The 17,760-nt window shown below is 38.1% G+C and overlaps 1 protein-coding gene across 1 annotated transcript in view; it reads left to right on the plus strand.

The window, feature by feature from the left end:
- PDGFC (platelet derived growth factor C) overlaps positions 1 to 15,567 on the plus strand; it is a 122,217-nt gene extending 106,650 nt beyond the window's left edge. The window contains exons 4-6 of the mRNA XM_063156316.1: positions 7,462 to 7,669; positions 13,062 to 13,279; positions 13,929 to 15,567. Coding sequence (XP_063012386.1) covers positions 7,462 to 7,669; positions 13,062 to 13,279; positions 13,929 to 14,045 — 543 coding nt within the window. The 3' untranslated portion in view covers positions 14,046 to 15,567. The remainder of the gene's footprint in view (positions 1 to 7,461; positions 7,670 to 13,061; positions 13,280 to 13,928) is intronic.
- The last annotated feature ends 2,193 nt before the right edge of the window (positions 15,568 to 17,760 follow it).

Below are 17,760 nucleotides of genomic sequence, written 5' to 3' on the forward strand. Positions count from 1 at the left end.
TGTAGTGCCTATGAAATACTCATGAAGTAGCTAGCATGTGCTGCTTCAGTGAGACTTAACAGATGCACTGAAAAAAAATCAATGCAACTGCATCCAAGAAATATAGTTGTGTCTGTGTATATGTCTCCTAGGAATAGAAACCTCTAACACTATCATGATGAAGTGCATTGACAATAAGTTCTCCCATACAATACAGGGCTAGGCATCAGTTTTCTGCTTTTTGCCTTTAAAATGAATAAGTGTGATTTATTGCTGATACATGTGATCACAGAAAAATCAAACTGTATTTTATGCATATATAAACACAACCATTAAAGTACATATACTTGTTTATATATATTTATGACAACTAACCAATCCATAAAGGTTTTTTGAAAATAGGTTCCAGAGATTATTGCAATTGATGGCATCCTCTGAGAGTTAATGAGCTAGCTCTAAATGTGTCAGCTCTGTCTCTCACACCTGTACTGTCTATTTCAAAAGGTGTCAGTGTGCATAGACTTCAGGCAAAAAGCTGCAATTTGCCAGAGGAACGCTGATGATTAGTGACATCCTGTGCTATTTCCACGCTGCTAGCTTCCTTGGGAGCATCTTGCAGTTGTTTGCAGCACAATTAGAATTCCAGGCCTTCTCTGTGAAGTGCACAGAAACTCTATTTAGGGAAATATTTAAACATTTTCAAAATACATTTTGTCTCAGAAGTTTAGCCTGAGGTAATGTTATGCTGTTAGTTAAGCTGTAAGACTTTTATCCAATGCTACTTTTGCACATCTTTATTCTTTTATTCCCACCTGTTTCAGGCAAAACCAGAAAGGCTCAAAGGTGTTCATTTTCCCTAGACATCTCTGTGATGTTCCTCCTGTAGGTGGTTATGGAGAGTAGAGGTTACACATATTGGGAACGCAATCACCAAAATGCAGTAGCAAAAATATGGATGTAGAGCTTGGAAAGCCTTCTCATCTCTGGCTTTAAGATGTAAATTGATGCAAGGGCAGGCCTGGATACTCAGCAAATTAGGTCCTCAGTGAGATGAAAGGAAAACCCTGCATGCACACAAAGAGAGCCTGGACAAGCTTTTGATAATAGGTTGTAGCACTCTATAGGAACAGAAAATCTGGGGAGCCTGTGAAAGGCAGAGAGCTGGAGGCCCAGGAAAGAGGGGTGGGGTGCTGTCATCCTGCAGTCTGGTTCTCATTTTCAGAAGCGTTAAAATGAGGAGGGCTGGTACCCCCTTACCTGTGTGTCACTTGCCTGGCAGAGGTTGCACCCCTGGAAGGAGGCCAGCTGGGAGAGAAGGATGTTTAACTCAGTGCCACTGGAGCTTGTTTCACCAGCCCTACCTGCTCAGCATCTCCAGGGTGATCTCTCTCTCATGCAGCCATCCATGATGCTGTGACAGTCACTTTATCCAAAGCAAAAAAAGGTGCTGCAGTGGATGGGAGCTGTGGCAGCCTTCCTGACTTCCATCTGTACCATGTGCAGTAAACATCCTCACCTTATTCCTGGATTTGGCAGCCTAAATTATCTGTGGCTTTTTTTTTTTTTTTTTTTTTTTCATTTCTTTTGCATAAGGCATAAGAAGAGGATTCTGGAGCTTGATTTCTCTGCTTGGGTATTTGCACACAGGCCCAGCTACACATTACTTCCTTCTGCCTTGAAACTTGAACAGGACTAACACTTTCTTAGCAATGCACATTAATGTGGCACAGAGAAGATGTCTTTATAAATGAGAGACTTTCACTAGTGCTTTTTCTTTTGTACTGCATAGGTGCAATCAAGTAAAAGTGTGTGCTTTTTCAGGCAGGTCAGGATTTCTAGAGGCTCTTCACACCTATTACTGCATGTACTCCTGGGAGAAAACAAAGAGCTATTGTTATGTGAAGAAATTTGTATCCTCAGGGCAAACTCGAAAGAGTTGGAGATCTGCTTTCTCTCAGAGATTCTAATGATGCTAGAAGGAGGGTTACCTGTGATTATGAAGGAAGAAAACAGGTTCTTGAGTGTGTGTTACAAGAATGTGCATGTACGATAACTTTCAAAAGCATATCTTTAAATCTGAGCAGGACTTGGAATGTTCCTGTATAATAATTTTTTAAAAAAACCCTACAAAATCTACAAATATTTCATTAAGAGAAATATGTTATTTCTTTCAAATTACTGATCCTAGTTGTGTTTCAGGGGAGACTAGGTTCCTTTGAGGCTTTTTTAGAGTCCCTTCTAGTTTGATTAAACTACTTTGATGTTTATTATTTTCTGTGAACTGAGTCAACTGATGAATGGGTCATAACTCAGAAACTGCTTGACAATATTTTCTTCAAGCCAAGAAAGCAAAAAGAAAAAGTGGGGATTTTTTTTGTGGGGAGGTAATTATTTTAGACATAGTATTCAGTACTTGTAAGTGTCCTGTCATGCCAAGTATTTGACTCACTTGTTTTTGTTTTTCCAGTCTTAACTTAGTGCTTGCGTTATTAAACATGAAATTCCTTACTCCTGGTGGCAGCAACCTAACATTGCTATTTTTTGCCTCTTCTTTAACTGGCAGAGGGTGGTGTTGGTACCTTTGGTGTGTTACCCTTATCCTGAGAACCAGGAGCAAAAGAAAGGCTTTTCTTAGGTCATAATAGACCTATTAAGAGCTGACCTTGTCTAGATTGTAGGTCAGTGCTGTTGTGTTCTGAGTTGTTTATCCTTGGAATAGGTACAGTGCAAGCAAAGAACAGAGAGTGAGTGGCAAACAGGAAAGGTTCTAATATCCAGTCTCATATCCAAATTTATACCTGCTATCTGTCTAATACACTTCTGTATTCTTCAGGTAAACCAATAATGACTATCTAACAAAAATTGGTTGTATTCATCCTCTCACCGAATTTGTGAGGTCAAGGAATTGCCTTTATGTTCATTTTACAAATTTGATAAGGTTACAAACCTGTATGCTGTGAAATTCCTGGTGCCAGAGTGAATCTAAAACTGTTTTTGTGTTAGCAGCTGCTGTGTTTTCAGTTGTGATGGCTTTGCTGTTGCAGGTATATTCTTCTTTTTCAGAAGTTTGCCTCTTGTTTATTGTTCAGCCACATACACAATCATGCTGGCATAGCAAGGAGATACTACCCTCAGATGCTTTACATGATGAAAATTTGACCTAAATACTGTGCTCAGATAACACAAGAAATATGTGTCAGAACAAGAAATTAATCATAGGTCTTCATGTTAGGCTGCATACTAAATAATATTTTAGACTTTAACTTCAACTAGATAATTTTAAATTTGTTTGTTGAAGCTTTTGTTCAAATCTGCTGCTTCAGTGAGGGTTGACTTCTTATTCTACTTACAATAGTGTCCTACTCTTTTTCCCTTTGAGAAAGAGGCTAGATGGAGTAATTTTGATTCCTTTAATAGGGCACAACTAACATTGTGAGCAACCTAAGATGCATTTTGGTCCCTAAATTTTTTCTGGGGCACTGTTATGTGTGATGTTCTGGGTTGGATGGTCCTGTGACATTAGTCTGTATTATTTCCATCCTTTTTCCCAAGCCTATATCTTTAACTGTTGCCTAAACTGATCTGCTGGCCTGTCTTGTATGTTTGTAAACAATTTGGGGATTTCTGTGTGGTATTTGTTTTGATAGAGCTAAGTGCATGTACAGAAATACAATATAAACAAACCTGAAGAAAATTCTGTTTGATCCAACACCAATTGTCATTCTTGGCTGTTGTACAGGCCAGCAGAAGTTCAATGATTTCTGCTCTGGTTTTCATCCTGAATCACTTTAACTAACAGTAAATATGCAACTGTTTGTCTCTATCTTCGTTCTAAGCATATTTATGCTTATTAAAGCAATTTGCAATTGTTTCCTGGGCAGAAAAACAGAAACAAACCACAGCACGTTGGTTTTTTTTTACTACAGGAGTCATATAGAGAACTTGATGCATTTGTCAAATCTATCTTGACAGAAATTATTCATGCTCAGGGAAAAAAAAATAAGAAAGGTGATCTCAAACCTAAAACATTGGCATGAGTTGAGAATGTGTTGCTATGACAGAATAAGTGTTTACTGTCAATTAGTATTTATTACAGCAGTGTGTGGAGAACATCACTTCTCAGAAAATGGTTTCCATCAGGAAAGATATTTTGGATAGATGCTATATTTGGACAGCAGAAGTGTCTGCAGTCTTGGGTTCTATCTCCCCAGTCAGATAAATAAATATATGTTAAATCAAATGTTGATTATTTTTAGGTGACCTGTTAGGGGAGACATGAGAAATTTCTGTGGAGTAAATTAGGTGATGCCATCTATAGAATAAATGTCCACTTGACAGATGGCTGCTTCATTATCTCCATCAATGCTGAGCAGCAAAACAGCCAGAGATCATTGGTGGTCCTGCTGGGAGGCTTTCCCAGCACCACTCTGCTGTGAAATGGCATTGCTCTCTCTGACACCCACTGGCTGCTGGTGCCATGGCACAGCACAGGGAGTGCCTTGAGATCACCAGTGAGTGTCAGCCATGCAGGTGGAGTGGGGCATCCAGGTGGGACTGCCTAGAGAAATACAGATTAAATTGCAGCAGGAGTGATAGATTTACTATAAAGTGACTGAAAGTTTCAGGTAAGAAGCATTTCAGCATTACTGAGTTGCAGCTATGATGTTGCTTTTCAGAATCGTGCTGGAGTTCCACATTGGCTTGTTCTAAAAGGTGTGTACCATCCACAAAGTCAAGTTTTAATTTCTTGCATCAAGTAATTTCTGCTTTCTGCTCTGCGAGTAACACCTTATTGCATATGTAATGTGCATCTGCCTATAGATGGCAAACTTTGAGAAAGTCAAGTGAAATTATAAATTGTACAGAATTCCATATAGTTTTAGTCACTGGAAGGAGTTTAGTCACTTATGCTGCCCTGGATATTCTGTCAAAAAGATTTAAATTATAAAGTAATTAGTATCCACTAACAAGTAAAACCAATGTAAAGTATATTTAGAAGTACCATTTATCTTGAACAGTTTATTGAATTGAAATTTCATAAAGGTTATTAGGTCACAAATTCAATATACATCTCTATGATATCAATAATTTTAATCTTTGGTACATTTTAACTGTTATATAAATTGACTAACATTAAAGATCATTGGGAAAAAGACTCTTAATCCTGAGATCCTAATGACTTTATTCTAAAACATCAAAAGCTGTATGATTTTGCTGTTTCAAATACTTTGTTTTTGGTTGCTATGAGAATGACTAAAAAGTGATGGCAATTTTAATTGTGTTCCCATTAAGTGCAGTGATTCACCATATCCTCACAACAGTTTAACTCATGCCTATTGAATCCAGAATGCCATAAACTGATGGATTACTTGCTGTGTATGTATTGTTTAGTGTGGATGTTGTAAGTTGTAAATATGGACATAGATTCTAGATCAATACATTTTCTTCTAGAATCCACCTGTTTCTCTGGCAACAAAAATCCTAGCAGAAGTAAGACACTGAAGTAAATCTTCAGCTGAAAATAAAATAGAAGAATTTGTTTTTTTACTTCAGTTATTAGTTCCACCATTGATTTTGTTTTCCATGTTAGTAAAACCTTGCACCTTCAAACCAGGAAATGTGGCTCTTACAGTATTGCGGAGAAAAACAGGAAGAAAAATTTTAGAATGTTTATTTTTCTGACCATCTGAATTGCAATGTCACAGCACTCTTCTGAACCTTGCTAAGTAACATATTTTGCTAAGAGCAACTATTTAAGTTATAGACCAGAATCTGTTGCTTTATTTTCATAATGGAATAGATGGATAAACACATTACTATTTCTAATGCAGGCAATAGAGCAAAGAGAAGAGGAAATATTTTAATATTTTGAAAATCACATTCATCCAGGATGGGAAACAACTGTTTCACCAACTCTAATGGAAATGATTAGCAAGATGAGAATATTGTAAAAGTAACAGTAGCAGAACACTTAATCTATGTTTTGTATTATTTTTGCAAGACTTCCAGTTAAAAAGCAGCACAAATCCTTCTGGTGGCTGCATTTCTTGAAGTTGTAGAGAAAGCCTTCAAGCAAAAAATAGGAGGGCCATGGTGGTTACTCCCATTTGCTGCTCTTTCAACCACGCATTTAACTGAAACCAAAACTGCATATTTAATAGAATTTAGAGGACAGAAAATAAATTATTGTTATTGGTATGGGGTGCAGCTACCACACGAGTATATATTTTAGGAAACTTCTGCTGAGTGTTGCACTAAATCTTCTTTTCCAGCATAACTGTTACATTTCTCATCAATTTCTCTGATCATTTTGAAAAGGAAAATGACTACTCTACCATTGACCTGACATTATAGATGGGAAAGATTATAGTATATACACAGTTCACATTACGGTACTGACAGTGCCATTTTGACACTAAGTGGTATGAAGATTTTTAAATATAGATATCTATATAAACACATATTCTTGTCCTCTCCATCCCCTAAATCAGCAGCGTGTTCAAATTTTTCTTCATCTTTCTTACATGATCCAGATGAATTGCTCTGGTGCATTACTGTGGACATAATGTCTGTAGTAATGTCTGCATACAGAAAAGCCCAAAGTCTAAACTTCAGGTGCCTCAGAAGCAGCTTTCTCCCAAGGCTTACCTTCCTGCCATTTTTTATTGTTTTGAAAATATAAATCAATGCATAATTTTAAAACAGATTGTAGAGTGAACAGAAACAGATGCCTCACTTCGCCTGAATTGTCTGTGACTAAGTATTCCTGTCCACTGAGCTTGTCAGTGAGATTTGTGCTGTGGTAGAGTACTTTGTCAGGGCTCAATTTCAATGTTTAAATACTTTTGATTTCATTTGGGACATTTATTTTCTCTTTGTAAGGGAGAAATAATTTTAGTTATGCCAGATGTTGTTAATACACTGTTCATTATTGTTTAACCAGAAACACAATTCTTAGCACTGTATTAAACATAACTTTTTTTTTATTTATGGATGAGAGCAAGAATATTTGCTGTCTTTGTACTGGGGTATGTTAATGTTTTGCATTGAAGGACAAGAAGGCAAAGATTGTGACTAACTTTCTGAGGAGAGGCAGAATGTGAAATGTTTCAGATTTCTAGAGGGGTTTGGGAAATGCCTGTAAATGGGGCCATATTTTTAAATCACCCTTTATTCTGTTTCTGAAGTCCCATCTGTCACTCAGTGAACATGTTCAAAGGACAGCAGGTGTAGTGGCATGCTGGCTGCAAGACAGGAAATATAAGAAGTAGGCAAACTCTGCAGTGGAGGTTTGTTTACAATTATTGCTAAAGAATAATTAGGTGCTTTTTGACTCTTGTCGTTTGTCTTATTAGATAAACTGTACTTTGGAAACAAGCTATCCACTTACCAACTTTCCCAGCTATGTAACTGGGTAAAGTACCGCACTTTGTCAGAGCCAGAACCCTCTGACTGGTGCTCTTCTCTTGGGTTTGCTTGCAGCACCACACAGAAGCCCCCAGCCCATCCCTGCTGCCCCCATCAGCCTTGCCCTTGGATGTGTTAAACAACGCCGTGGCTGGGTTCAGCACCGTGGAAGACCTTATCCGCTATCTCGAACCTGAGCGGTGGCAGCTGGACTTGGAAGATTTGTACAGGCCAACGTGGCAGCTGCTTGGGAAAGCATACATTCATGGGAGGAAGTCAAGAGGTAATTTAGTCTTCTGTCTGGCTTTGCAGCTTGCTGTGGGTATGATTTCTTGACAAATAATTAAGAGCGTTCTTCACCTTGATTTTTGGTTCGAAGAAAGGAATACGTTAGAAAGAGAGCAGGTTCCATTTTTATTCACCGCCCTCACCATTGTATTATTTGAAAAAGGGCAATAGCTAAACTCAAAACTAAAAGGAATTTAGCAGGATAGGGCAGCAAAGTGGAATTTAAAAAAAAAGCAAACACAGCACTTTCCTGTAGGGAACCTGGGAGATCTTTATTTCCCTAAAGTAGCAGGGCATCTTGATGGAGTAACACATTTGAAATTTGTGGGTTTCTTTTTTTATGGAGGGCAAAAACTTTATTTTAATTTGAGGTAGGTAATATCTTATATTTTCGGTATTATGTGAGTGATTGTTTATTTCCCTAAAATGTTGCCAGTCTCTACGTGAAATGAATTGAGAGCAATACCGAAATGTTTCTCTTTGACGACACCTTAGGGAATACCATGTGTCCATGTCTGGGTTGATCGTGCAGTTGTCAACTTCATCAGAAGTAAAGTAGACTGTGTTTTCAAAATTTGTAGATCTATTGATCAGCTATTCATTTTCTTCCTTCTACATCTGACACTCCTGAATTTCCTGCCACATCCCCTCCAGATGCTACCCGCTATTTCATGTTTATGGGTAAACATGGATAGCGTGAAGGCAGTACACTTGCCCACCATACAGCATGAAAATAAAAACATATGAGCATAACTGAACAGACTTCCCTGTTGGTGGGGGTAAAGTAGAAGGTTATCATCTGATCAGCAAGAAAAGGGAGGAAGTAGAACTTTGCATAGCTCAAATTTAAGGGTTTGGCAATTTATTGTTAGATCAGAGCCCAGAAATCAGCCTTTGTGCGCTATCCATATTGCTATAGCTGTGCATAGAGCAGCTAAATTATGAGCCAAAGAGGAGGAAACATCTTTAAAACCTCTCAGATAGTCATTTAACACTTCCTTAATTAGAGATTTAGTATTTGCCAAATGCATGCCATAAGCTCACAGTAAGTGGGAGAAAAACAAAATGCAGGTGTTGGATAACATCTGTATTGACAAAAGAAACTCCCTGCAAGACATAACTTAGAAGGAAACTATCAGCGTAAATCTTTTAAATACTTCTAATTAGATGCTGAAATAGATTTTTTCACTGAATAAACATATCATGGTATTGCCACATTTGTCTTAGAGACCACCCTCAGACTGCATTACTGAGTCTGTAATAGAATAGCCTGAGATGGAAAATATGTCCAGTTGAAATGCCATAGAACTATTCAATAGATAGGAAAAGCAAAACCTTTTTCTTCTTTTTTATTTTTTCCCATGTTATTCTCTCAAGCAGCATGTTTGCTGTATTTCAAAACCTTTTTAAGACATGTTTGTGAGAAGGACATATCCTCAAAATTTTTGTTTCATTTAAACTCTTTGATTCATGATTAGATCAGTTTCATGTTTACAGTGTTTCAGTGTAAAAACTGAATTACTGTCCTATTATCATAAACAAGTTATTAAAAGTGTATCTTACTTTATGTAGAGAAATATCCTCTAGTCCTACATAATAATTGGTATGAAAAACTATATTTAGACAACCTAAATTCCAGAGAACTTCCGTCTCTGATGTTCTCTCTGGATAAAATGCTTCCAAAAACTTCTAGTCAGAAAAGAAGACCAAGTTCAGAGGCTTTGATGTCGAAATATAGTCATAGATTCTCTTATACTATTAAATATGCATAAAAATAAAATAATTTTTTTGCACAGCAAAATATATCCCATCACTTCCCACTGAAATCTATATGTAATCTTTAGATCATATTCTGAAATCTCCTTAAGGAGGGAAAAATAGTCCCAGTGAAAGCGTAGTCCTTAGCAGTTGAGGGTTTTGTACAGTTGTGTCACTTTTTTTTTTTATTTATACCCCACTTGTTCCTTGAGATTTTGTAACAGCTCCTATTGTAGAAGCCAGTAAGAAACTTACATTCCCAGGAACATCTCCAAAGTGCTTAGGAATGAAACCATTCTGCCGCTATCTGTGCTCACACACAAGTGCCCCAACAGGAATTTAATTTGTTTCATTGACTTTGAGAGCAGTATCCAGCTGGAAAAATGTTTTGGGAAAGAAGTTTCCCTGTGGTACTCAATACACATCCAGAAGATGCCAGAAAATTGCATTGCCAGTTGCATAACACAATTAATTTCAGGCTGCTGTGAACATGGATTAGTTCAGTTGTGTGTGCCAGTGTTGGCATGCTTTTGAAATGCACTTTACTGTAAGCCTACCTGCATCTAGATTTTTTATCCTTCATTTATTTTTTAGTGTTTTGCATTTATGTGCTACTGCAGAGCCTTCACTCCTCCTGAGCTAGTGCTAGACAGAAGAACCTTGACTGTTGTGTCATAGTGTCAAACATGATACATGAGTGGAAGCCAAGTTGAAGGAGTGTTTAAATGTTCACATTAGAACAGGTACTGTAACTCAGTGCACTTGGGAAATCCACATAACCTTTTATTGTGGTTAAGTAAACACTTTTAAGGGAATATATACATTCTCTCATCTAGTTTCGTGCCCACAGTGTGTTAAAATAAATTTTGAATAGACAGCTACTCTTTGAAAAAATAACAGCTTCATTCACACACTTCAAAGAAGTGATTATATAAGCACTAGATAAATTTGCCACAGACCTTTTAATGAAATTGAATTACATAAGATAGGGCAAGGGTTCATTGTGAGGTATTATAGCAGTATACCTTAGTACATTTTAAAGCTTGGAAATCAAACATGACGTTTGTTCATCTCTCCTGAAGCCTGTTGTAACAGTACAGAACCCTGAAAGATATCTGCTAAGAGCTGACTGTGTGTTCTCCAAAAGAACCCTTTTAAAATTAATGTCTGCAGGTCTGAGGGGTTGAGTTCAAATTCATTTCTTTTTGTGACAAAGTGAGTACCATGCTGTTTATTTTAGCACATTGCGCTTTTCTCTATAAGTACAGCTAGCTGTAGGTAGGGAAATTGATGCATTCCTCTGCTGCTGCCAGAAGGCAATGGAGAAGGACATCACCACACAAGAATCTCTCTCCCACTGCTACGTGGGCCTGCTGGAGGGGGTGTCAGTGCCCACTTTCACTTTCAATATCCCATGGTGCAGGGCTGAGCAGCATGTAAGATTAGCTCCTTCAAATTCACTGCACCAAGCATATCGGTCTCTGCAGAAACAATCTTCCAGGAGAAAGTACTAGCAGAACTAGCACTTTTCACAGTGTGCTTCAGGCATTTTATCCTCATTCAGACAGCTCACTTATTACATGTTTGAAAACACTACAGAAGAAAGAAATACTCCATTCCTGTCTGCAGTCTTTGATTAATGGAGGTAGACACATCCACCTTTTAAGTGACTCAGCCTAGAGCTATTAGCTGATCAGAAGGGCTTAAATAATTTCTGGTTTTTCACAGTGAATTTCTCCCCTGGAAGTTTTGTCTCTCTTTTCCTCTGCTCTCTCCTCAACTTTCTCCAAGGAATGCTCTTGCAGTGTGGGAGGCAGGCTGGTGTCCTATCAGTAACGCTATTGGAGCTATTACACACTCCTCCCTCTTAAAATTCAGTTTGTTTATTTAGGAGCCTATGTTAACCTGATAGTGATGGAATGAAGTTCCCCAGCTTGGCATTCACTGCGTGTGCAAGCAAAGAGAAGGCTTCAATGTGTTTAACTGACCTTTCACAACAATAAATCCTTACTTATGGATGCCAGTATGTGGATATGCCTGCAAAAGAAATGAAGGAAGATGGATTGAAATTCCTTCCCAAAGATCTGCTCCTTGGAGAGTACCACTGAGCATTTCTGCTAAAGAAATCCAGCTTCCAAATTTTTTTAATGTCTCATGTGTTTAAATAGAATTAGGAGGAATTATCTTGCCTTGATAGGCTGAAGTTCTTCTTGATGACCTCTTAAGGCTCTTTACACAGTAGAGAGAAAAAAAGATATTTCTCTAGAGGGTGATTCAGATCAGAAACTTATTTTAGCTTTATTTTATTTATTTTTATTCATGAATAGATGACATTAAAGTATTTTTTAAGCTATATTAATGCACTGGGGTTCTTTCAAACCCCCCCCCCCCCCCCCCCCCAATTTTCTCTTGATTTAGCTTAAGACCAGTTGGTTAAATGTCTTTGTCACTTTATTCGGGGCCTCTGTTTCACTCATCTCAATAGTCATGTTATCATAGGGTTTTCATTTTCTCTTTATCTTTTGGTTTTTTGCTAGAGAGAGTAGTATCCCTGTGAATTAGACATCACTTCTGTTCCTTAATGGTGGGTGTGGAGAAAAACAATTCAGACAAAAGATCCTAGATCAGGATCACTATAGTCTGACTTTTCTAAAATAAATTCAATTTCCATTGCTTCTCACTGTTTTTTCCCCACAGTCTTATTATTTTTTTTCCCAATTTCAATTGGTTATTTCAAGGCTTGTTAGCTCTTGACTATGCAGCTAAGATGAACATAAAGGAGCTTGTTCTTTTAGATCTTTTCATGAACCTTGCTGTTCAACCATTGGCATAGTGAAACTTTAGTATGATACAGTGGAACCAGTTTATAGGGAAACTGATGCCAAATATTAATATGCTTAACCTGCACTTCAAGTTAGTTGCTTACAAGGAGGAACTTTTATTTAAGACACATCAAGAGAAAATGAAACCTAGTTGAACAACAGAAATTCTTATATATGCTGCTGTGGAGAGGGAGGAGAAAATGGAACCTACTAATAGTTACATAGATATACAGTCTTGCACAGTTATTTATTCTGTGCAGAATTCCCTGATGGTGACAACTCCTTGAAGTTCTTAGTCCATGAAAGTGACTTCTGCTTAGATATGAATGGTTTCATTCTTCTTATAATTACAATGCCCCAGCAAAGAAGCAATAATTGAAATTGCAACAAGAAGTTTGAATGCTTTATTGCAAGTGAATTGAAAATCTCTTTGAAATTTGCAGGATTCTAAATAGCTCTGTGTGTGTTTCTCCAAATACAAAATGACCGTAGAATAGCAACACTGGAGCTCAGAGTATTGGTGTGAACAAAGTGACTTCCATTAAGGTTGATTTGATAAAACATGTACTGGAACATAGCAGCCAAATCTTGCTTTAAATGGAACCAGCTTTGCCAGAGTTATAAAATAATGGGTGACTATCACTGTGCAGCGATCATTCCATTTGAGTTTCATGGTGTTCATGGAACTGTGCTGAACCTACACAAACGTGAACCCTCCCCACGGGTTCTGCACCGCGGAAGGTGATCTGCCAGGAGGGAGCTTGGATTGCAGATGAGATGAGCACAGTTTTCTCTGTCTGTTTGCAGTGGTGGATCTGAACCTCCTGAAGGAGGAGGCGCGGCTGTACAGCTGCACCCCGCGCAACTTCTCGGTGTCGCTGCGCGAGGAGCTCAAGAGAACGGACACCATCTTCTGGCCGCTGTGTCTGCTGGTGAAGCGCTGCGGGGGAAACTGTGCCTGCTGTCAGCAGAGCTGCAACGAGTGCCAGTGCGTGCCAACTAAAGTCACCAAAAAATACCACGAGGTATGCACTGCTCTTACATTTGCATGTTTGGAAACGCTGAAAGCCAATCAGGGCATTTATTTTTAATAAAATGGATGCACCGCCATTAATATTTTAATATTTTATGTATTGCACTTTTAGTAAATAATTTTTTAGCATTTTAATTAGGTATTACATTGAAAAAGGTAAAATCTTTCTTATTAATATACTTTTCTGTGTAACTATTAATTTCTGAGGTATTTACTAGTGCAGTTCAGACGCATCACAGCCGTACCTTTCATTCTTTTTCTAGTGGTAGATATTGGCTTTATGAAGAAACAAATATTTGATCATTTCCGTTGCTGTAAATTTATAGCTAAAATTGTTTATTATAGAATTTTCTAATTGGGTTAACTCTACTGTTTGCTCTTAAATAAAATTAAGTGGAATTCTGAAATTGCAAGACTCTGGCAAAGCAACATGATTTAATCGCGTTCAACATGATTTAATCAATTTTGTAAATGGCTTGAGGTAAAAGCAAAAATAGTAATGAGTGGGTGGAATTAATGAAGAAATTCAGTTTTAATATGCTTCCTGTCATCCAGTGGGTTTCCAGTGCAATCTAGCTCATAGTCTAGGTGTGTGATGAAGCACTTGCTGTTTTCTTGATGCTTGGCTTCTTCTCCTTCAGGTTCTTCAGCTGAAGCCAAGGATTGGTGTCCGAGGATTGCATAAATCATTGACAGATGTACCCTTGGAACACCACGAGGAGTGTGACTGTGTGTGCAAAAGGAATACTGAAGGATAAACATGATATAATTGTGCTGTTTTCTTTTAAAGCACATTCAATCAATGGCTGATTCTATTATGGGGCTTGTGCATTATCTCCTTCTGTAATCTCAGTTGTTTGCTTTGGGGATCTTCCGTCTCGAAGATTTTACAGTGAGCTCTAAAAAGAGGAGAAGCCAAACCGGGATTATATGTTGTGTGACAGCTCTGTTTGGAGGCCCAGTGAAAGGATGGGAGAAAGGCATCAATGAGGGATTTAAAATATATGTATTGTTGTTGTTCCCCACAATTTTCTTGGCAATACATGGATTTATAATTTAGGAGTAAAAAATAGATTTAGAAGGCTGACATCATGGAGACTTGATCCTGCTGGCTGTCTCATTTCTACAGCTCGAGTACATCTGGCCTCTGGTTGAAAACACCTGAAACCTTTGTGTTCAGCTACTCCTACGTACCTAATTCAAAGTGTTCTCTGTTGTATAAACTTGGGTTAAAACAGACTGCCTTTTCCGAATTAAATTTAATTTGTCTAATGCTGGTAGGAAGGACTGGATTTTTCCATATGCTCTAGTAAAGCTCCTGCCTTTTAGAAGGAAGACTGGACAATAATGTGAGCTAAGGAAGCAAACATTGAAAAGATCAGTGCCTTTATTCTTACTACTATGGCTGATGATTTTTTTTGTGTGTTTGTTATTTTTTATCGTGTACATTTTTATACTCTCCTTTTGACGATATAACTATTTGCTTTTCTAAACTTGTTAAATATATCTATTTTTACCAAAGGTATTTAATATTCTTTTTTTTTATTACAACCTAGATCAACTATTTTTTAGTTTTGTGAGATTTTAAAGCCAGACTTATACAGTTGGAGGAACAGAAATGTGACTACAGTGGGAAAGAAGCATGATCTCTTTGCAGTTTGTTTCTACAAAGTGAAAAGTACAGTTTTTTTACCTGGATAATAGTAGAGAAAGATATGTGGATGAAGCTCTAAGCTTGCTAGCTCCATGAGCCTAAAAATATGAGACAGAGGTTACTATAACCAGTTTCAAAAGCTGACTTTTAAAATTCCCTCTCTCCGTACTGTCCTTTGTTCAAGTAGAGAAGAAATGAGCATAGATGGATGCATTCTGGCTTGTTTAACTCTATAATTTCTTTAAAGGAGAATGACCTGCAATGTAAGAAAAGAAACCGGTGGCTTGCAGCCATCATGATGCATCATGGTCATGGGAAGGCAGCCCTGTCTATGGTGAAGTGTATGGTTTTCCATTGACAGAAACTGCTGCTTAAGTACTGTTCACTCACAGGAATGTAACACTCTGCAGAGCAGTTTGATGAACTCTATGGTATTGTTCTTCTGTATGTTTTATTCTTTAACCCATACACTTATCCCACCCCATGCAAATTGAAACGGAAACAGTAAAGTATTTTGCTTGTAAAATGCTTTAACATTATGCCTAGTTTATTTTTTTTGACTATTGGATTTTCAGATTGTAATGAATCACAAAATAAAGTAATAATGCTAATTTTGGGAGAATAAATGTTTCAGTGTGGTTGCATATTTGTACCTGTCAGTATACAATTTAATGGGAAAAGCTAGGATGGTGATTTTCTCCTTACCATTTTGAAAGTCAGCACTGAATACAAAAGTCTTCTGTTGCCAAGATTTTCCACTTGCTTTATTAATTCTGCATTACTGTAAATACTCCAGGAAAAAAAGGAAAGGAATTAATGTGATGCTATTTGTACAAACAGTCAAAATGTTCAAAATTGTGTGGGATGTGAAGCCATCAGATTGAAATAACATCTTCTGTTATTGTTTCCATAGTGAAAATGAATTCTGATGAAAATTTGGGTTTTTTGCAAGTTAGTATGACTTTCTGGTACCAATTCTGGAAAATATTCAGGTGGCTTCTTATTTTGTCCCCACCCTCAAACACCTACTCAGTAAGAAAAATTTCTGGTGTAAATGTGACATATAATTCTCCAGTCTGAATATTAACCCTGTATCAGAATTCAGAATTATGGTCACAAAGAAACCTGGTTTACTTGAGTTTTGAGTCTTTGACCTGAAGTGTTTTGCAGGGATGTTGGGGATGTCTTTGCATTAATGTTGTTCCTTTTTTTGGTTTTTTATTTAATTTAAAGAGTTTTTGAACAGCAGGTCAAGGTAAAGACAGAAGTCATAGCCTCTGGCATCATAATTCAGCAGAGGACTCAAAAAATGTAGTTCCATTACAGGAGACTCTGCTGTAGGAAATACAGGGGGTCTCATCCTCTCTGTAGACTTGCTAGGAGAAAAAGGCTGGTCATGAATTTTGGGGTAGGTATTTGGTGGCAGCAGAGTAATGGGGAGTTTCGGGAACCATGTGGGATGTGGAGAGTCATGTTTTCCAAATGTCCCAAGTAGTTTTTTCCTGTTGCCCCCCTCTGTCTCACTTTCTTCCTTGCCAGTTCCTTGAACCAGTTTCCTCCCCAACTGCTTGCTTTGGACCTGTATTTGAGCTCTCTACCCCTTTGCTCCTTGTATTGCCTTCACACCATTTTTGTTTGCCACCCTCTTGCGGGGCATCATTGAGCTCTGTTCCTCCCCCTTGTCTCCATGCTCGGGCTTTGTCTTCTTGCTACTTCTGCCAGGTTTTTCCACCTCTCCTCAGACATTCAGCAGATTTGGCACTGCATCTCCTCCCTAGCTGAGAGGGTCTGGAGAGGCTGATTTCTCCTCCAGGCGGGGATGTGGGAAAGGCTCCAGCTGAGGGGAGCAGTGAAGGGTGCAGTTCTCCTGCCTGGTGCTGCATCCCAGATCCTGCCAGGCAAGCAGCTGCTCCTGGCTGTGGGTGGCTTCTGAGCAAAAGGTGTGGTAAAAACTGACTGAAGATATCAATAATGAATTGCTAACAAGCAGCTAACAGTGCCTTTCACAGCTACAGGTAATGGCAGCTGAATGCCAAGGATGTGTGGAAATAGATTGACATAAATGGGTAGTAAGCCTTTTCTAATGTGGAATAGAAGTTGCAAGTTTTGATGTTACATCTTAGTGGAGATTTTTTTAAACGTTGCTGTGTATTTTAAGCCATGAATTCCTGAATTGCATCAATGTAAGCATCAGGGTTTGGCAATAATGGCTGGTGCTAATGAGTCTGAACAGTGGGAACAACCAAGTAGAATAAAGTAGCTCCTGTAAACAGACAAAATCCAAATTGCACAGTCTGGATTTTGTAGGTTTTATCCTATGCCCAATAAATGTCTTCAGTCAAAAGAAATTGTTCCCCCCAGAGGAATAGGTGGAGGAGCTGATGACTGATGTTGAGCCTTGTTTTTATGGATTCTGTAGATACTCACATTCCTGGAAGCCTCCTGTCAGCTGTGGCCAGCATGAGAGTCGTGGAGGAACACCAAATCTTTACTCACCAAGGGCGTTAACTGCAGATCTCTTGGCTCTTAAAAGACTTTAAGTGTTTTTGCTCTGTGTCTGCCTGGTGGAACAGGCTTACAGCTCCTTTTCAGCAGAAGAGGAGGAAAAAAATTGTGGATGAGAGAATAGAGTGTGTGGAGAAAAAAATATAGAAACACAAAGATTTGTTTTTATTAGCTAATGCATCAGCTAATGCAAGCTGTTACCTGATTTCCTCTCTAACAAAGAACTGTGTTGAAACTCTTAAAAATTTGCAGTTCAGGTGCTAGCTGCTTAAATAGTCCAATTTTTTTTACTCAATTCTGAAAATAAAAATTAT

This window comes from Melospiza melodia, chromosome 5, assembly GCF_035770615.1.
Source record: "Melospiza melodia melodia isolate bMelMel2 chromosome 5, bMelMel2.pri, whole genome shotgun sequence".
NCBI classification, from domain to species: domain Eukaryota; kingdom Metazoa; phylum Chordata; class Aves; order Passeriformes; family Passerellidae; genus Melospiza; species Melospiza melodia.